At 26.1% G+C, this 22,548-nt stretch overlaps 2 protein-coding genes across 2 annotated transcripts; both read left to right on the top strand.

The window, feature by feature from the left end:
* The first annotated feature begins 4,232 nt into the window (after nt 1-4,232).
* LOC119601215 (longitudinals lacking protein, isoforms H/M/V) lies at nt 4,233-6,739 on the top strand. The gene is made up of 2 exons (XM_037952011.1): nt 4,233-5,450; nt 5,539-6,739. The coding sequence occupies exons 1-2, from the start codon at nt 4,350-4,352 to the stop codon at nt 6,586-6,588; spliced, it is 2,151 nt and encodes a 716-aa protein (XP_037807939.1). The 5' UTR covers nt 4,233-4,349; the 3' UTR covers nt 6,589-6,739.
* Nucleotides 6,740-14,963: 8,224 nt separating this feature from the next.
* On the top strand, nt 14,964-21,547 carry LOC119601216. The gene is made up of 4 exons (XM_037952012.1): nt 14,964-15,650; nt 16,908-18,342; nt 18,413-18,590; nt 18,659-21,547. The coding sequence occupies exons 1-4, from the start codon at nt 15,264-15,266 to the stop codon at nt 19,143-19,145; spliced, it is 2,487 nt and encodes an 828-aa protein (XP_037807940.1). The 5' UTR covers nt 14,964-15,263; the 3' UTR covers nt 19,146-21,547.
* Nucleotides 21,548-22,548: the final 1,001 nt, after the last annotated feature.

The following is a 22,548-nucleotide window of genomic DNA, read 5'->3' as shown; positions in this document are numbered from 1 at the left end:
AATTAAGAAAAAAACACATTTTTTGGATTTTTAAAAAATATTTGGCCTTCAACTAAAGCTGGGTAGTGTGTACTAAATTTTTAATAAAAAAAATTTAAAACAAAATTTATAAATATTAAAACAACAACCAAACACGCCAAATTGGCAGTTTAAACTAAAATTTTCAAGGTAAGTTTTAACAGAAATTTCCAAAAATTTTGAAAAAAATTTTAAAAATTTAAAAAAATTTTAAAAAACTTTATTATTTTATTATTTCTAACTTTTTACCTTAATTTTTATTTGTTTAACCTTCATTTTGTTGTTTGCCGTCCCTTAAAAAACCTTGAAATTTGTTTTGGTATTTTTTTTTTCTCTATTTACATTGAAAAACTTTTAATATTTTTTTTAACAACAATTTCGCCATCATATACAGAAAAGCCTTAACCGGTTTTTACTTAAAAATTTGACACGTATTTTAGAAAAAATTTTTTCCACAAATTATCAAAAAAAAAAACAAAAACAAACGCCCTTTAGCATAAATCTCATAAAAATTACCAAGTTTTGCACTTAAACCTAAAGCTTTAGTGATAAACTAAACATAAAAATAAAGCTTTCACTCTCAGCATAAAAGCTTTCTCTCGCATACAAACTCTCGACTACTCAGTTACTCTTTAAAGCCTAAAAACAACAAACCACAAAAAGCTTTTTCATAAACATAAAAGCTTTAAGATCACTCTCTTACTCTCACTCTCCTCTCTCTCTTCAATAAAGCTATAAAACAGCTTAAATGACAAATTTGCTTTCAAAAAAACAAGAAATTTTCTCATTTAATTATAAATTTTCTTTAATTTTTTTTAATTAAGGTCTCTTTTTAACACTTTAATCTTTTGATTCTTCTGTTCTTCTTACAGCAAGGTGTTAACATTTGTCTTTTTCCAAACATAGGCTACCTTTTAATCCCTTATAAGCCAATTGTCCTTAAACAAAAAATTGACTTTTTCTTTAATTAAACATTTTTCCCTTTTAATTTTCCTATTTTCTCACATGTTTTTTTCAAATGTTTCTCTTTTTAAAACAATTTTGATGCAACAATTGCTTACACATGATCATGATCACTTTACTACCTGCTTTCTCTGCCAATTGTACAACCTGTCTAGATCTCTTAACAACACAGGCGGTCTATTGTTAGTGGCGTCATAGATATATTTTCCAACAATTGTTTTATAAAATTGCACAATTGTTTTATTCGTTTTCCTTTTCTTTATCATAATTTTTTTTTGAAAATATCTTTTATCTGTCTCCCTTTAGGTTATCTTTAAAGTGCCATTAATATGCTTGTCAAAAAAGAAATTTATTATTCGCAAAAAAAATCCATTTATCATGGTTATACACCCTCTAAAAATCTTTTCTCTTTTCTTTACAAATACATCACTGATCGTTTTTCCTGTTCTACTCAATATCAATTTCTTTCTTTTTTTTTTTTGCTGAAACAAAAAACCTCAAAGTTTTATAAATATTTGTTAAGTGTAATATGATATTTTGCAAAAGAAATTTTAATAAAATTATTTTTCATTAAAAGAAAAGATCACTTAGAAGAAAACCAAAAAATTTGCCAAGATCACTTAGAGAAAACCATAATTCTCTTTTGTTGAAAAACTGTACTTTCTTTGTTGTTTAACAAAAGATATTTTGCTATAAAACTTAAAATTTTAGCAAGATCACTTTAAGGAAAACTACCAAAAACAAGATCACTTAAGGAAGCGGAGAAAACTTTGCTCTCTTTTGTGAAAAAATCTAAAATCTCTTGTTTCTGTGATAGTTTGCAAAAGATATTTTGTTACAAAATCTAAAATTCAAAATCACTTTATTCAAACTACTAAAAACAAGATCACTTAAAGAAACTGAGAAAACTTTGCTCTATTTTGTGAAGAAAACCAAAATCTTAACAAGATCACTTTTAGTAAAACTTCCAAAAACAAGATCACTTAACGAAACTGCGAAATCTTTTCTCTCTTTTTGAGGAAAACCAAAATCTTTTGCTTTTCTGATAGTTTGCTAAAGATATTTTGTTACAAAACCTAAAATTTTAGCAAGATCACTTTTAGTAAAACTTCCAAAAACAAGATCACTTAAAGAAACTATGAAAACTTTTCTCTCTTTTTTGAGGAAACCCAAAATCTTTTGCTTTTCTTATAGTTTTCTAAAGATATTTTGCTATAAGAACTAAAATTTTAACAAGATCACTTTAGTAATACGACTAAAAATCAGATCACTTAAAGCAAATGAAACTTTTTTTCTCTCTTTTAGGAAAAATTGTTAAATCTCTTCTTACTTTAATATTTTACAAAAGATATTTTAATAAAAAACACAAAAATCTAGCAAGATCATTAGTAGTAAAACTAATATAAACAAGATCACTTTACCGATCACTAAAATTTTAACATTTCTTTCAAAATATTAAACAAAACAGCAAATTTTTGTCAAAAATCTTAAGAAATTTTAAAGATCTTTATAATATAGTCCTAAAATATAAAGATCACTCTCTCAAAAGTTTCTCTTTTAGAGAATTTAAACCAAACTTTTCCATTTCTACTGCAAGTAACAAATCTTTTCGTTAAATATAAGAAACATGTGTTTGAACTCTCTTTTACTGCTCAAAGCTCAAATACATGATAATATTTAGCAAGATCGGCAGTAGTAAAACTAATATAAACAAGATCACTTTTGCGATCACTAAATTTTTAACATTTCTTTCAATATTTTAAACAAAACAGCAAATTCGTGTCAGAAACCTTAAGAAATTTTAAAGATCTTTATAATATAGTCCTAAAATATAAAGATCACTCTCTCAAAAGATTCTCCTTTAGAGAATTTAAACCAAACTTTTTCTATTTCTAACAAAAATTAGCAAATTTTTATGATAAATTTAAAAACCATGTGTTTGACATCTCTTTTACTGCTTAAAACTCAAATAAAACACAAAAATCCAGCAAGATCATTATAATAGTTCCAAAAAATATAAAGAGCACTCTCTCGAAAGCTTCTCTTTTGAAAGGTTTTAAACCAAACTTTCCATTTTCACTGATATTAGCAAATATTTTCGTTAAACTTAAGGAACATGTGTTTGAACGCAAAATCTAGCAAGATCATTAGTAGTAAAACTTATATAAACAAGATCACTTTTGCGATCATTAAATTTTAACATTTCTTTCAATATTTTAAAGAAAACAGCAAATTGTTGTTAAAAATCTTATGAAAATTATAAGGATCTTTAAAAAACTTACTAAAATATAAAGATCACTCTCGCAAAAGGTTCTCTTTTAGAGAATTTAAACCAAACTTTTTCTATTTCTAACAAAAATTAGCAAATTTTTATGATAAATTTTAAAACCATGTGTTGGAACTCTGTTTTATTGCTTAAATAACAACATATTTCTGAAAAGATCATTTAAAAAGATCGTTTTTCCTAAAAATTTTTACATACTTCAAAATTTTGGCTTCTCTTTAAAACGCCCCTGATGTTTTACACATGTTATTTGTTAATTTATGTTTGCACATATCTCTTGCTACAAATTAACATATGGCAACAATATGAAAACACTTAAAACAACAACAACAACTAGCTCTCTCTCTCCCTTGCTCTTGCCCTTTAAGATACTCAAGAAAAACTGCAACTTTTGAACAGTTTAATCAAATAAATGACCACGAATTTCCGGGAATTTTTAGCCAAAAAAAAACACACGCTACTTTTCATAAAGAAAACAATAAACCTGCTAAAAACTCACCCCCAAAATAAAATTTTAAAAAAATCTACCCCCTCATTAAAAATTCCATAAAAAAAAACGCATTAATTTTGCCGAAAAAAAAACGCTTAAGAATATTATAAGCAAAATAGTCTAGATAAAAAACACCAACAAACAAACATAACAAGGAAGTAAAGCATGAAAGTAGAAAGGGGGATGTTTTGTAAAACTAAATACATACCCAAAATTTAAAACAACAACAACAACAAAAATGCCAAATTTTTACCATAAAAATCCCCCCAAAAAAACTACCTTAAAGAAAATATAAAAAAAAAACCAAATTATTTGATTGCAAATTTTTAAAAATATGTCATTTTTATTAGAAAAAGCATCCTGAGAAAAAGTATTAAATTTCTTTAAACAATTAGCTAAAAAACTTATTAATAACTAATTGCTCTTTTCCTCTCTCTTTTTAGTTAAACCGCTCTTTTTAAAGTCTTTAAGCTGGCTCTCAAAATACGCAAACAATTTGCTCATCAAGCTTTTGGTAATTTTCCACCAGAAGATTTTCATTCGCCCTCTCCTCAACGACCACAAAGTCCACCGGTTTCTACACAACAACACAATATGGGTGGCCCACCAGCGCCTACCTCTTCGAATAACCCACCCGAAGGACAAACCTATTGTTTAAGATGGAATAATCACAAATCGAATTTGGTGGAGATACTAGATGCTCTCATTAAGGTGGAAAGTTATGTGGACTGTACTATTGTTGTGGATGATCAAGTACAGTTCAAGGCACATCGTGTTGTTTTGGCAGCCAATTCTCCCTATTTCCAATCGATTTTACAAGATTTACCCATGGATCATTGTAGCATTATATTTCCGGGTGTTAAGGCTTTTGAAATGCGCGCTTTATTGGAATATATGTATACGGGAGAGGTTAATGTTACCCAAAGTCAAATACCCAAAATAATGCGTATAGCTGAGGAATTGGAAGTAAAGGGTCTTTTTGATATGGCTGATTTGAAGGAGAAATTCAATAAACTAAGTGAGGAACATGCTGAAAGATCGGCTAGTAATCCTTATGCCAGTACATCGGCTCCCTCAAATCCCTATTCTTCGGTAACCACCACTTCTTCACCGCCAGCGGCTGTAGCACATAACAAATCTAGCTCTAAGGATTCAGACAACTATCGCCATAACTCCTCCTCCGTGATCTCTACCTCGACAAATATTTCTCCCTCGGCTGCTCCGTCCAGCAGTTCCTCACCGCCCTATAGTAGTTACAAATCTCCCTATACCAGTTTATATAACAAATCACCTGCGCCCGCTGCTAATCAAACCACCTCAACTGCCCAGCCTCAATCTACACAACAGACACCCAGTAATTTAACACCCACCTCAGAACGTTCTGCTCAATGGCCTTTGTCTCCTTCTGCCGCTGCCGCTGCTGCCATGTTGAGTTCGGTTTATGAATCGGCACCCGATATGAATCCCTTAAAACGTAAAAAGTTATCCTCTATGTCTAGCATGCTAATGAATCGTGATACTCCCATTTTACGCAATGTTTTGGCTCAAGCTAACCCAGCCGATTCCTCTCAACAATTGCCTTTATTGTTACCTAATGCGGGCACTAAAGCTGACAAATCCTCGGGCTCAGCGGATAAGAATTTAAGTGGTCATAATAATAATCATAGTTTTAATGGTTCGGATTACAGTGATAAGGTAAGTTTTCGTTTGGTTGGTGAAATATACTTAAGCTTTCTTTATATATATATAACTAATTATATAACTTTTTGTTTTGCTTTTTTAGAAATACCATGATGAGCCTCATTCCCCCTTTACCGATCGTTCCTTTGAGGATGATGGTTTCGATCCCAAGGGCAGTAATTTCGGTGGCAATTTTACTAACAATGGCAATCAGAAACCCGAATGGAAACGTTATAAACAATATACCCGCAGTGATATTATGTCCGCCATACAGTGTGTACGTGAAGGCATGAGCGCTTTACAGGCTTCACGCAAATTTGGTGTACCCTCACGCACTTTGTATGATAAGGTCAAGAAGTTGGGCATTACCACTGGCCGGCCCATGAATCGTACCATGAAACGTAGTCCCAGCAGTGTAGAGTCTTCAGCAGCCTTCCCTTATGCTCATGGTTATGGTCAAGCTTCAGCGGCTGCCGCTGCCATGCATGATGCTGCCATTAGAGAGGAACGTGAACTGAAAGAACATCATCGTAATAGTGAACATCATCATTTAGCACCCACTATACCACATCCGGCGGCGGCTCTCTTAGATCATGCTTTCCTCCAACAGGCTTTGGAAAATCGTGGAGGTGGTGATATTGCTGGAAGAGAAGCTTTACATGCCATGGCTTTGGCTGCTGCTGCTCATGCTGCTGCCAATCGTATGTCCACTAGCCCTGGACCCAATGGCAATGCTGTACGTTCTCCCAGTCCCTCTAATTTCGCTTTGAAATACAATAGCATGCGTAATGCCGAACAGGAACTAATGGAACGTCATGAATTGGAACGTGAGAGAGAAAGAGAACGTGAATTTGTGGAAAGAGAAAGGGAACGAGAACGTGATCAAGATTTAGAACGTGAACGTAATGAAGAAGAAGAAGATGATCATGTGGAAGATTTGTCGGTAGCACGCAAAGAGAATAGTAGTTCCCCGGTAGAACAAAGAGAAAGACCTGAAACCCCTTATTCGCCGGGAATAACAAATTCTGGAGATAATGATAAATCGGTTATAATCAGCACAAAATTACCTTCTACAGTTAGCTCGGAGGAAGCTTTTATCACTGAATCTAATCTCAAACGTGAGGTGGTAATAGATGATGTTAGAGCCGACTGATTGATGCTTACTATGGCTTGGCAATATGCGGCCGATACTTGTTATGATGCTTTATTTTCCTCACGCTGAGAGAGACACAGAGAGAGAGAGAATACTCTGCTTAGTTGTGGTTTATAACTGTTTGTAGGTATTTTTTTTTAAGTATTTTGGGGGAAAAAGCTTAAGCTTTTAAAAGTTTAAAAGTTCTTTATAACTTAAGAGTAATTAAGGCTTAACTTTAGCTTTGCTCTTATGTTTAGAACTTTTGACATTTATCTTAACGTTTAACGTAGTTTGTTTATTTACAATTTAAATTTTTTTGTTTTATGTTTTTTTCAAGAAAATTATTTTCCTAGGAAAATAAAATGGCGGTACATTAGCTTTATATAACAAAACAAAAAAAAAAGAAAACTTTCCTATATCAAAAAACAAAAGTTAAGCTTTTGATTTTTAGGATTAATCTTTTTAAATTTTAAACAAATTCCGCACTTTAAATTAAAATTAATTAAAAAAAACAGCAAAATAATTTAAACTAATTATAGCACTTAATTTATTAAAAAAAACATAAATGTATTGTTATTAAATATCACCTTGTGCCTAAAACAATAATTAAAAAAAAAAATACAAAAAAATGTTAATAATAATTTAGAGTTAAAAAGCAGCTTAATTAAAAAAAATGCCATAATTTCTTTAAAAAAATTTTTCTAAGTTAGCCCATTTTCAATATAAAATTTATTAAAAAAAAAGACTGAAGAAAAGGGCTAAAACTTACAAAAAAATTAAAACCTAAAAAGAGGCTCAATTTTCTTTAAATAATTAACTAATAAAATTACTTATTATTATTAAAATTAAATAATTAATTAGAAAATTAATTAAATTAAAAAAAGAAATACTTTTTTGTTAAAAAAAGCCAGTGATTTGTTTTAAAAATCTTAGTTTTTATTATTTACAATTATAGTTTAATTATTAAACAAAAAAAAACAACCACAACTACCTCAAACAATTTTAAAACCTTAATTTTATAAATAATTTTTTTATAAATTTTTTTTTTTTTAAATGTGTTCAAATTAAATTTTAATTTTTTTAATTATTAATTAATAAGACTGACACTAAAAAAAATACAAAGCACTCTTTAAAGCACCTTTAAATGTACAAATAATTTAATCTTAAAAAAACACTAATCTTTAATTATAAAATAAAAACTTAAAAAAAATTAAGTTTTAATTAAAAAAAAAATAATAATAATTCCTAAATATTTACTGCTGGGGGCAAATGCAATAGGCTTTTCAATTAATTAAATAAATTAGTTTCATTAATTTGTTTTATAATTTTTGATTTATTATTAAATTTTAGTTAAATTTATTTTGTTGTATATATATATTAATTTTACAAAAAAAAATTATTTTTACTCTGTATATATTATTTTTTAAATTTCATTACTTTGTTAATTATTAAAACAATTTTCTTTTTAGCATTTATTATAATAATTATTATTATTATTAATTAAACAAATCAAAATAATTATTTTTTATTAAAAAAACAAAAACCTTAACTGTTAGTTATTAAGTTTTAATCGAATTATTAGTTTTTAGCTCAATTGTGTGACTGATAAATATGAAACAAACAAAAATTATCCATTTAAAAACAACCACAAAAAAAGAAATATTGAAGATTTCAAAAAAAAAAATAATAAAACATTCACAAACAAATTTTTAAAAATAAAAAAAAAATTATACGTGTTTTTATTTTAACAAAAAAAAAGAGAAATTCGACCAAGTCGTTTCTTAGCTATCCTTTATCATTTAAATTTTAATAAAAATATATTATATATATATATTATTATTATATTTTTTATATTATTATTATATTTTTTTATTAAAAAAATTAGTTAAAAAATTTAAATTAATAAAATTTATTTAAATTTTTAGGTTTTTTTATATTTTTTTTAATTAAAAAAATATATTTTTTAATTTTTATAACTAAAAATCTTTTTTTTAATTTTTATAACTAAAAAAATATTTTTTTAAATTTTTGTAACTAAAAAAATATTTTTTTTTTATTTTTTTTAATTAACAAATATATTTTTTTAATTTTTTTTATATAAAAAAATTTTAAAATTAAAAAAAATATGTTTTTATTTAAACAAAAAAAAAAAGAAAAATTCGACCAAGTCGGATCTAAGATCATTTCAATTTTAATAAAAATATATATTTTTTAATAAGAAAATTAGTTAAACATAAATATTTCTTAATTTTTATAACTAAAAACATATTTTTTAAAATTTTTTTTAATTAAAAAAACATTTTTTTGAATTTTTTAATTAAAAAATTATTTTTTTAATTTTTTTAATTAAAAAAATATTTAAATAATTTTTCTTCATTAAAAAAATATTTTTTTAATAAAAAAAAATTTTAATAAAAAATTCAAAAACATTTATTTTAAATAAAAATAAAACAAAAAATATACTTTTACTAGAAAAAATTAAAAATGTATTTTTTTAAATTTTTTAATTAAAAAACATTTTCTTTAATTAAAAAAACATTTTTTTTAATTAAAAAAATATTTAAATAATTTTTTTAATTAAAAAAATATTTAAATAATTTTTTTTTTTTTTTTCATTAAAAAAAATTCAAAAATATTTGTTTTAAATAAAAAAAAATAAAAATATACTTTTAATAGAAAAAAATTAAAAAAACAAATATTGAAAAAATTCTTTTTTCTTATAAAAAATTATTTTTAATTTTTTTCTTTCAACAAGATATTTTTTAATTTTGTTTAACAAACATTTTTCAATATTTTTTTCTAAAAAAAATATTGTTTAATATTTTTCTTATAATAAAAAATATTTTTTGATTTTTCCTTGTAAAAAAATATTTTATAATTTTCTTTATAAAAAAAATATTTTTGAATTATTTTATTACAAAAAATATTTACAAATAAATTTTTATTAAAAGAAATATATAATTAATTTTTTATTATTTTAAATTTTAATAAAAATAATTTTTTTCTATTAAATTTAGTAAAAAAAATATTAATTAAAAAAATATTTTTTAATATTTTTTTTTTTAAAAACTATTTTTATTAATATTTAAAATAATAAAAAAATAATTATATAATATATTTCTTTTAAAAAAAATTATTTTGAAATATATTTTTTTAATTAAAAAATATATTACTAAATTTAATAGAAAAAAATTAAAAAAAATTTTTTGAAATTAAAAATTTTGTTTTTTAATAAATAGTTTTGATTGATTTTATTAAGAAAAATAAATTTTTTAATATTATAATTTTTTTACCATTTTAAATTTTAATAAAAATATTTGTTGAGTAAATAATTATTAAAAAATATTTTTAATTTAAAGAATATTTTTCTAATTCAAAAAATATTTTTTTTAATATTCTTTAAATTCTTTAAATTAAAAATATTTTTTAATAATTATTTACTCAACAAATATTTTTATTAAAATTTAAAATGGTAAAAAAATTATAATATTAAAAAATTTTAAAAATTATAATATTAATTTATTTTTTAATAAAATCAATTATTAAAAAAAAACAAAATTTTTATTAAGAAAAAATAATTTTTTAATATTATAATTTGTTTACTATTTTAAAATTTAATAAAAATAATTGTTTAATAAAAAATTATTAAAAAATATGTTTAATTTAAGAAATAGTTTTTTAATGTTTTTCTATTAAAAAACTATTTTTTTGGTTTTTTATTAATAAAATAATTTTTTTAAGAACATTTTATTTATTAATATATTATAATTTTTATATAAAATTATTAAAAAATATTTTTTCATTAAAAAAAATGTTTTTTAATTTAAAAAAGAATTTTTCCATTAAAAAATATTTTTTGTTTTTTTAAAAAAAAAAACAAATATTTTTGATTTTTTTTAATAAAAACAAATATTTTTGTTTTTTTTTAATAAAAAAATGAGTTTTTTAATCTATCTGAAAAATATTTATTAATTTTTTTATTTAAATATAAAATTTTTTAATTTAATCTATTTAAATAATAATTTATTTTAAATTAGTTAAATTATTTAATTAATTATTAAAATATTTTATAATTTAAAAAATTAAAAAAAATATTTTTTATTGTTTTTTCTTATTAAAAACAAATATTTTGGTATTTTTTTAATATAAAAAAGTATTTTTTTTAAATTATTTTAATTTTTTTGTCTAAAAAATATTTAGCAATTTTTTTATTTAAATATAAAGTATTTTTTATTTAAATATTTTTTATTAAAAATAATTTATTTAATTAATTATTAAAATACTTTTATTTTTTTTATTAAAAGAATATTTTTTTGGTTTTTTATTAAAAACAAATTTTTTTAATTTTTTTTAGATTATTTTATTTTTTTTTTCTAAATATTATTTTTTTATTTAAATATTAAATATTTTTTTAATTGAATCTATTTCTATTCTATATTTTTTATTTAAAAAATAATTTATTTTATATTAATTAAATTATTAATTAATTATTAAAAGTAATTTTTAATATAACAAATATTTTTTTAATTTTTTTTTAAATATTTTTTTATTAAAAACAAATAATTTTAATTTTTTTTTATTTTAATTTTTTTATCTAAAAAAAATTATAAATTTTTTATTTAAATATTAAATATTTTCTTAATATATTCTATTAAAATATTTTTTATTAAAAAAATTATTTTAAATTAATTATTAAAAATATCTTTCAATTTAAAAAAAAAGTTTTCTATCTTTCTATTTCTATTAAAAAAATATTTTATAGTTTTTTTTTAATAAAAACAAATATTTTTGATTTTTTTAAATTATTTAATTTTTTTATTTAAAAAAATATTTACTAATTTTTTAATATTTTTTTATTTGATATATTTATATTTTTTATTTAAAAAATAATTTATTTTTAATTAATTATTAAAAATGTTCTTCATCAAAAAAATTTTTTCTATTAAAAGATAGTTTTTCTGTTTTTTTTTATTCAAAACAAATATTTTTGATTTTTTTTATTAAAAAAATATTTTTTTAAATTATTTAAATTTTTTATCTAAAAAATATTTAACGATTATCTTATTTAAATGTTAAATATTTTTTTAATTTAATCTATTAAATATTTTTTATTTAAGAAATAATTTATTTTATTTAATTATTAAACATATTTTTTTTAATTTTTCTATTAAAAGATTATTTCTTTTTTGTTTTTTAACAAATATTTTGAATTTTTTTTATTAAAAAAATTACTTTTTTTATCTAAAAAATATTTATCAATTTTTTAATCAAATATTAAATATTTTTTTTTAATTTAATCTATTTAAATATTTTTTATTTAAAAAATTATTTATTTTTTATTAATTATTAAAAATATCTTTTAATTTAAAAAATCTTTTTTTTTTAATTTTTTCTATTAAAAAATATTTTTTGTTTTTTTTTTAAACTAAATTTTTTATTAAAATCTTATATTTTTGAATTTTTTTTATTAAAATTTTTTTAATTATTTAAATTTTTTTACCTAAGTATTTTTATAAATTTTATATTTAAATATTAAATATTTCTTTAATTTTTTTTTTTATTTAAAAATATCTTATTTAATTTAAAAGGGAAAGAGCTACTGATAAAGTCCTTTATTATCTATTATCTAGTTTAATTCCAGATAACTCTCTCCTCCAAAAATCGATATCCCAGATATCGGAGTCGAATGTTCACCAATGCAATATAATGACATATAAGATATTCAATTGATTCCTCATCTTGACAGCTTATACAGTAGTCATTGTGAGGCATTCCTGGACTAGTTGTGATGTAGAGTATGCATCTATCAGGGACTTGATTACAGCTTGACTACCATTACAGCTTGGTATCAATATCCTATGATACCAGAGCTGCTCCTTTTATGGCTGATTTGGACTGCAATCATTGCCGATTTTGAAAGTAATCCTGATTCCAAATTCTGGTATGAAAATGAACCCCCCCCCCCTACTCGTTCTCCTCGTTTAGGGCCACCTGTGTACACAGATATTCTTCGTGGAGGACGATCTTTTCCGAGATGACGAAACTAAAGTTTTTCTTTTTCTTGCAGTTACGGCTTTTGTCGATCTTGCTGTGATGTGGGAAACCGCTAATGAAAATAGGACTCTATCGGAAATCCGGAAAACTACTCGTCACATTAGTCTCTCATCCTTTAATATCAAGACGATATGATGTCGGCTCAATACGGCTATCAATCAGTTGACATGCCTACCTTAAAGGTCAATCCACAGAGAGATAGCTCTACACGAGGTTGTCCACGTTATAGTAGCCTTCTTAGACATAGAAGGTTACTTCAATAACGTAACTACTTCGGCAATTTAAGAAGCACTTACAAATATAGATGTCGACGAGTATATCAGCAACTGATTAGTAACTAAAATAGCATTGGCGAGACACACTACAGTGTAGTGTAGTCTCTCCACCACCATTTTTATCTCATTATCCCAGGCGTTATTATCGCAATTTTATACCAGTTATTAGCGTTACTGTAATTTTCTGAAGGGGGACCTATTTGAGGGTAGGGTCAATTATGGACCGGTCCTCAAAAAATTTATTTCAGAGATTTTTGCTCTTAAGAAACTTTCTTCTGTCGAATTTCATCGCTATGTTCGTATTTTTATGTAATGAGCGTAAAGTAGTTTTCTGAAGGGGACCTTATGTGGGGGTAGGGTCAATTATGGACCGATCCCCATAAAATTTGGTACAGTTTGGTCGAATTTCATCGCTATACTCGTATTTTTAAGCCAGAAATTGGCGTTTATGTCATTTTCTGAAGGGGACCTTATATGGGGGGGTCAATTATGGACCGATACTATGCCGAATTTCATTGCTATACTCTTATTTTTTTAACAGTTATGACTGTTAAAGCTTTTTTTCGGGGGGCCACTTGTATGGGTGCTATGCGAAAACGTGGACCGATATTGCCCATTTTCAATACCAAACAAACTGCATAAATAAAAAAAATGTGTATAAAATTCCAGCTCCTTAGCCCTTCTCGTTCGGACTCTATCGTTCTTTCAGCAGACAGACGGACATGGCTAGATCGTCTTAAAATTTAATAAGGACCCAGAATATATACACTTTTGTGGATCTATGAGCAATATTTCAATGTGTTACAAACTCTTTTGGGTATAAATAAACCTTTAAACTAAAAATTCCGAGAAAATTTTGAACAAGACAATCATGTGAGTTTTTCTACCAGATTTTATAAGAGATTGCAAATAATGATTATTCCTAATATTTTAACTATAGTATCCCAATAATAGGGACGTTCTTTATTGAGAACTGCAGTATCCCTATATAGGGGTACGACGATTATATTTAGAACACCAGCATTTAAATTGCCTGAGGTCGATCCAAGGCATTCGCCGCCAGCGCCACTTAATCATCCCCAAATTAAATATCCATGGAGCAAAACAAACAATAAATAATTGAATTATTCAAATTTATATAATTTTGATTAAAAATGATCATTCAAAGAATAACAAAATGCATCAATTCCACGCCAACGTAGCGTCATTTCCATTTCCAATATCATCATTTCCATTTTAAAATGGAAATTTTTGCTGAGCCAATCGACCTCAGCAAAATTTGCTGGGATCGACACACAAACACGTACATTTCTTAACGGACAATTTTGCTGAGATACCCCACCTCTCAGTAGCTTGCTGAGTTCATATAAAAAAAACGTTTGTTGGAAATTTTTGCTGAGCCTCAGCAAAAATTTCCAATTTCCAACTCAAAGTTGGAAAAATTTCCAATTATTCAAGACACAAACCTTCCACAGTTTGAGAGTCATTGTATTAAATGATAGTATAGCAACTTGAATGATAAGGTGACAGCGAGTGACAATTTGTAAAATTATTTCTATGTGGTTTCAATAAATGTCAAATTTTTTTCATATGTAATTTGACATTCTGGAAACTCAAAGACATCTGTAGGCTACGTCTGCTTACAATTTATGTTTTTGACAATAGTATGTTGTATTGCGCCATCTATGTTTGAGCACAGCTGAAACATGTCTCACAATACGCTGCGTCATCTAGTAGTCAGTGTAAAATTAAACCGATTAACAGTGTCTTTGATAAGCGTAATCGATAACATTTAAATAAAATACTTTTTAATAGCGGTATTGGAATTAAATTCGAAGGCGATACCAAAATATAAACTTCAAATAATTATTTCCAAAGTTATTTACATTTTCTTATTTTAATGAATAAATGTTTTTTTTTCTTTCTAACCAAACATCATTATCATCATTTTTACAGTGTAATCACAAACACGTGTGGTGTAAACACGCCCCAGCTAGCTTTCAAAATACAACGCTACTTTGTTTTGACATTGAAAAATTATAGCAAATGCTACTACAACAACAACGTTATGTCAAACATACAATAAAGTCAAAGAGTGCTGCGGCTGAAGAGAAAAAATTTATTTTGTGAAATATTTAATATTATTTTTAATAAATTTTACACCTTAAAATAGAAAAAATAATTAACAAATATTTACCATTCTAAAGCCAGTGCTAACGGCATGACATATTTCAAACAAATAAAATACAAACAAAAAGCAAAAATTGTGTGAGAAAAAATAATTTTGTGAAGAAAACAAAACGGCCTGAAAAAAAAATTGAAAAGAAAAGAAGAAAAAAACTTAAATAATTCTTATTGTATATTATGAATGAAGACGACAATAAAATTAGTGCGAGTGTTGTGAACGATCCTCATCAGCAGCAGTCAAGTGGAATAAGTGCATGTCAAAAAAGAAATCTAATACGACTGCTGCGACGGTCACGATCGACGGCAACCTCAATGCCTGCAGCACCCCTGCAGGTGGACACCAATAATGAATCGGGACCGGAACAGCAACAACTGCTAAATGCTGCCTTCAAACATCATGATAACAAGACAGTGCAGGCAACAAAAAATAATGCTTCCGGCAAAACGGACGTACCGCCGACAACGACGGTGTGTAATATGTGCTGTCGCAAGGATGAAGTTTGTGTTAATCTGCAAAATAGTCATGCAACCGTATTGACTGTCAGTGATATTACGAGACTGCCAGTAAGTGACGTATGTTAAACATTAAGAAATTCTTAAAGAAATTGGTTTTATTTTTTTGCTTTTGTTTTGAAAATTTGTGGATGCTTTTACTAATGTTTGGTTAGTAGTAATATTTGGCTTAAGAAAGTGAAAGCCATAATGTATTTTGTACAGTTTTATGAAGGTGTTTACTATCCGTGCTTTTATTCCAAGAGTTTTTTGAAGATTTTAATGTCTTCTGAAACCCTTAAATTAAGTTTAGTTGTCTTTTTATTAGCCACCTAATTGAAAAACTATTGGTACTTAGTATTTTCTTTCTTTGATGCAAAATGTAAACAAATTCAAATGGTAACTGAATATGTAAAATAAGATTTTAACATTTTCTCACGACTAGGATAGGAACTTTTACAAGACGCATGGACTCAGATGTCAAAAATGTATTGAATTTGCATGATTTATCTCTCTATCTATCTATCTATCTATCTATCTATCTATCTATCTATCTATCTATCTATCTATCTATCTATCTATCTATCTATCTATCTATCTATCTATCTATCTATCTATCTATCTATCTATCTATCTATCTATCTATCTATCTATCTATCTATCTATCTATCTATCTATCTATCTATCTTATCTATCTATCTATCTATCTATCTATCTATCTATCTATCTATCTATCTATCTATCTATCTATCTATCTATCTATCTATCTATCTATCTATCTATCTATCTATCTATCTATCTATCTATCTATCTATCTATCTATCTATCTATCTATCTATCTATCTATCTATCTATCTATCTATCTATCTATCTATCTATCTATCTATCTATCTATCTATCTATCTATCTATCTATCTATCTATCTATCTATCTATCTATCTATCTATCTATCTATCTATCTATCTATCTATCTATCTATCTATCTATCTATCTATCTATCTATCTATCTATCTATCTATCTATCTATCTATCTATCTATCTATCTATCTATCTATCTATCTATCTATCTATCTATCTATCTATCTATCTATCTATCTATCTATCTATCTATCTATCTACCTATCTATCTATCTATCTATCTATCTATCTATCTATCTATCTATCTACCTATCTATCATTCTATCTACCTATTTCCTATTCAGAAAATTTCTAAAAATTTGTATAATTTGCTTAACATTCTTGTTTATAATTTTTTCTTTTTTTATTAAATCTTGATTTATTAATTTTGTCACATAACCTAATCAACTTCCTGCACATTTCACCTTTCAGAGTTGGGATATCAGACAAATTTTAGCTGCCGTTTGTTCTCGTTGCTTAGTTTATATTGGTGCTATAACCGAATCATCTTCGAAATTACGTATGCGTTGCGAACAGGCTATGCACAGCCAGACTGTTGTTTTAGCTCCACCCACACCCGATACTAGTCCCAATAATTTTCTGCAAGTAACTACCACATTACTGGATGATACAGCAGATCACTCGAATACTCTGCAACCACAACGCAATTGCTATGCTCCTGGTTATTGTGATGATACAGCTAATGATTTGACCTTACCGCTTGCCACTGCATCACCTCCTGCCCCTAATCTATTATCGAATCAAACATTTGATGCCATATCAAGATCTCCTACGCCCACTAATGCCGGACATGATTCAATGTTAAGAATACATTATGAGCGTCCCGTTTCCCCACTAAATACCGAATCAGGTGGGGGTGGTAAAAATAATAAACGCAGCTATCAGCGTGTACAGGTTATACCCGTCCAAATGATATGTACACACTGTAATCGTGCCTACTGGCGCAAGGATTACTATCGCAAACATATGCGTCGCTGTAGCGCCAAAAATCGTTATGCCAAATCAATGATGCCAACACGTTCACGCAGTGCCAGTCGCTTGGAATTGGATACCATATCTGTGGCCTCGGAGGGAAATGAACGTGTCACTTGTACGAATCAGCCGCGTACATATCGTTGTAATATTTGTACTGTTACAGTGGAAAATCTAGCTAAATTACGTCAACACAAACGTATACATTTGCCACGTTACTACTGTGACATTTGCAGCGGTGAGTATACTTCACAAAATGATTATGATTTTCACCGGGTGGAATGTATAGCCAAAAAGGAAGTTTTTGAAAAAGGTTTAGAGGATATAAGAAATGAAGTTAAATCACCCGAACTAAAACCGGCCAGAAGAAGGACACGTTCCTATTCAAAGGCAGCTTCAGTAGCCCCTAGTGTAGCATCTTCTAAGGCGGAAACTGTTAAAAAAGTAAAAACTGGCAAAAGAGGTAGACCGCCTAAAATTAAGCCAACAGAACAGTTGGCAGCAGCCAACGATGATGGTCAATCTACCATAACAAATTATGTTAAAAGGCACAAACATCTTTACACCAATGAGACAGAAAATGAAAGTAACAAAACTACTTCACAACTAAACAAGGAACATAAAATTTTAAAAGCTAAAGACAAAGACAAAGAAAAACAAAAAATAGAGGCAGAACAGAATGACGATGATGATGATGATGAAGACGAAGAAGACGATGTCTCCCAAGCAGATACTTTGTATTCAAAACGTTTATCTTTCACCAATCACTGGGTGGAAGAGCACAGTATAAGTTCACATAGTCATTTGTCGCAGAGCGACAACTATATTGATGAATATATGGAAGATATACCATTTCGTTCTCTTAAGGAATATGGTAAGACATTTTTTTTACATTTAAACATATAACTTTTGTATAATTAATTGGAATTAACTTTTCTTTAAAGATCTTTATTTACTTGAACGCTTAAAAATTGAGGTGAGACTTAACTCGTTAACCTGTTTTGTGCCAGACTGTAGATTCACCTGTACCACTCTCAATGACATGATGGTGCATGATTATATCTATCATTTTAAAAAGCCTTGGTTTTATTGCCACAAATGTGGCTATTGTTTTACCAGCAAGTAAGTTTGTCCTCAAACAAAAATTTCCCATAACTTATTAATAATTGCAATGTTTTCATTTTCTAAAGAGTATTTCTAGACTATCACCTGGATTTGCAGAATAAAGGACGCTATGTTTGCTATAAATGTGGCGGTCACTTTGAATATCAACATCAATTAGATCGTCATCTAATACAACACAATCGACTGAGCCGTAATGGTGGTGAAAAATATATTTGCCATTGTTGTAATTTTAAATTCTTAGACGAGGATAAACTTTTAAAACATTGTCATTATGAAAATCATGATTGGAATGCCAAAAAACATACCATTGAAATTGATCATACGATGACCATCTCTAATAAAGTGCCGCCGCAAAAGAACAACAAAGATCGTAGGAGTAAAAAATATCAAGTTAAAATACTCAATATGGTATTGCAACCGATGCCTTCAAAACGCTGCGTACCCATGGAAAAATATCGTTTACATTTACCGCCACATTTGCGTATACCCAATCGTATTGGTCAAGTTGAATTTCGTTATCCCTCAAATCCCAATTGTGTAGGTTGTTTATAGCGTCCATATAAAGGCAAGTATAATGTTTAAATTTGTTTAGTCTTTGTTTTTGTTGTTTATTATTTTTTATATATTCGTATAATTTAATACTCTAGTTTGTAATTTAGAATTTGCCGGCAGATTTTTTTATTTCATTTTTCTAAAAGTTTATACAAAATGTGTTAAAGAATTTATCATATTACAATATTATTAGCAAATATTTGTTGTTCAATATAGTTTTATCAAATTAAAACATCTAATTATTAAAACTACTTTGCTTCTCTAGAAATGTTAATCATTTTTTTCTTTTTAAAGTTTAACATTAAAGTTAACTTTTTAATCAGATTGCTCAAATAATGATGTTTGTTGTTTAATTGTGTAATTTTGTTTGAAAAAGAATAAATAAGATATCAAAATATTCTCGAAATATAACGCATTTACCACATTTGCATCACAAATAAAAATGGACATTTTAAAGCAGACGCTTTTACTCTTAATGGTAAATAAGTCTAATATTGAAAACATTAATAATACAGTTTGCTATACAACATTATCATTTACTATTGCCCATCTAATTTGCAATCCTTAATATCATTACAAATAAGTCTTGCAAATATGCAAGATCAAAAAAGTGTTTCAATGTCAAATAAAAACATATTACATTATTAAAAAAAAGGAGGAGAAATATAAAATTTTAGTATATTTCCTGATCTATAGTCTGATATACAGACTGGATTATAGTCTGATCTATAGACTTCTTTATAATATGAACTACAAACAGGTCTGTAGTCTGATCTGTAAACAGATCTATAGCCTAATCTTTAGACTGATCTATAGATGTGTAATCTGATCTTCAGTAGCTTGCAGTCTGATCTATAGAACGGTCTATAGACAGATCTATAGTATGGTCTATATACTGGTCTATAATATAATTTATAGACTGATCTGTAGCCTGGTCTGCAGCCTGGCCTATAAACTGACCAATAATCTTAGTCTGTATAGACTAATCTGTTCAATTGTTGATCTACATACTTGTGTATAGAGGGATCTATAGTGTTATGGCCTATAGTATTTAGATCTATACACTAATCCATAGACTTGATCTATAGACAGGACTATCTGATATACAGATAACTTTATAATATGATCTACAAACAAGCCTGTAGTCTGATCTATGGACTCATATATAACATGATATATAGACTGATCTATAGATATATATAATATGATCATCTGACTGGATTGTAGTCTAATCAATAGAATGGACCGATCTATAGACTGGTATACAGACTGATATTTAGACTGGCTTATAGTATGATATACAGACTGGACTATAGTAAGATCTAGAGACTGAACTAAAGACTAGTCTATAGTCTGATCCATATACTAGTCTATAGACTGGCCTTTAGACATATAGACTGGTCTTATAACCTTATTTATAGACGGATGTATAGTCTAATCTATAGACTGGTCTGTAGTCTGATGTACGTACAGGATTATTGTTGATCATAAACTGATATATAATCTGGTCTATAAACTGATCTATAATCTGATATACGGACTATAAATCAGACTATATTCTGTTCTAAAGAATTGTCTATAGTCTGATCTACAGACTATTCTATAGGCAAGTCAATAGAATGATTTACATCTCCAAGCTGATCTATAGAGTGTACTATAGTAAGATCTTTATTTGGATCTTCAATCTGATATAAAGAATATAATTTAGACTATATATTTTGATCTATAGACTGGGCTATAGTCTGATCTATAGACTGGGATATAGAGTATAAACTGGGCTATAGTCTGATCTATAGACTGAGCTATAGTCTGATCTATAGACTTATTTATAGCCTTATCTGCAGCATAGACTATAGACAAGTCTATAGAATGGCCAATAGCCTGATCTTTATGATGATCTATGGACTGTCCTATCTTATCTATAGTTTGATCTATAGACTAGTCAATATATTGCTCTATGGTCTGACTTACAGACTTCTCTATAGTCTGATAACTAAAACTGGTCTATAGAAGCAGCTTAAACGTTGATATCACCGACTGTAACCTACAGTTCTGGAACCAAATATTTCATTGGTGTTACTTGCTCGTAATAATTCTAATGAAACTTCAGTGTCTTTGGCTCTACAATAAAATACAAATTTGCCTAACTTGCGTTTAAGGTTTAAAAACCATTTATCACACTGTTTTTTATATAAAATACTCAGAAAAAGTAAAAATGTTTTTTATTTTATTAAGTTTATAATTTAAACAAGTTTTTAGTTTAAAGTTACCCAAATACTTAATATGTTCCTTTATATATTTATTGTTTTATTAGTTTAGTTGCAAAATTAAATTAAATAATTATTAAATAACATTTAATGCAAGAGAAAAAAAAAATAAAGCATTTTGTACAAAACAAAATATGTATTTGCATGAAGTTTATAAACAATATTTTTAATTATTAATAAAACAAAAAAATAGACTCGAATGAAATTAATATTATATGATAAGAAAACCCTTAAATTTTATTAAATAATATGCCATTTTTCCTTAATTTTAATTTAATGGTAAAATAAGTTGTTTTAATAATTTTAAAACTATCTTAACAATTATTTTGTATTTTATTAAAAATAAAGATAAAGATTTTAATTTATTAACATAAAGCAGTATTTAATGTAATGAAATCATTTTCAAAGAGAGGATTTCAAAAGCTTTAAAATTTTCGTTGTTTTGGAATATAATTTAGATTTCAAAAAATGATTTAAACAAAAATAAGGTTTTTTAAGAAAACCTATTTAACCAGGAGTTATTTTCACATTAAATTTGTAATTTTAAAATATTATTTAAACAACAAATACAATTTGTTAGAGTAAAAACAAAAGTATATAGAAAAATTTATTTTTATTATAAAAAGAAATTTATAACAAAACTGCAAAAAAAAACATAAAAATATTAAATTTAAAAACCTACAATTTAAAAATTAAAAACAAACAAAAATTACCCTCTCACTTACCAAAATCAACATTAAAATGTTAAAAGTAATAATTATCAATTAAAAACTAAAAGTATATGCATGTAAAAAAAAACTAAAATTAGAAAAATTTATTAATAAAATGTTTAAATACTAAGATACATATTCAAACAAAAAAAAAAAAACTAATTTTATATATAAAACATTTAAATATATTAATATTAATTTAAAAAAATATAATACAGTACAATAATAACCATTATCATGAATTAAAACTAAATGAATTATACGTAAATTGTAATATAAATTTAGTCTAAATAATAATAACAAAGAAAACATACATAATACAGTGTAATTAGTTGTAGATCTATGTTTGTAATATAAAGTCAAGTCTGAGCAATATTTTAAGTAAAATTTTTAATTTAAAAAATTGTATTAATATTTAACAAAAAC

Source organism: Lucilia sericata, unplaced genomic scaffold, assembly GCF_015586225.1.
Source record: "Lucilia sericata isolate MDLA Ls3-8-SP2 unplaced genomic scaffold, ASM1558622v1 Contig000151F_arrow, whole genome shotgun sequence".
In the NCBI taxonomy this organism is placed as follows: Eukaryota; Metazoa; Arthropoda; class Insecta; order Diptera; family Calliphoridae; genus Lucilia; species Lucilia sericata.
Note: the sequence above shows the minus strand (reverse complement) of the source record. Positions and strands in the feature narration are given on the sequence as shown.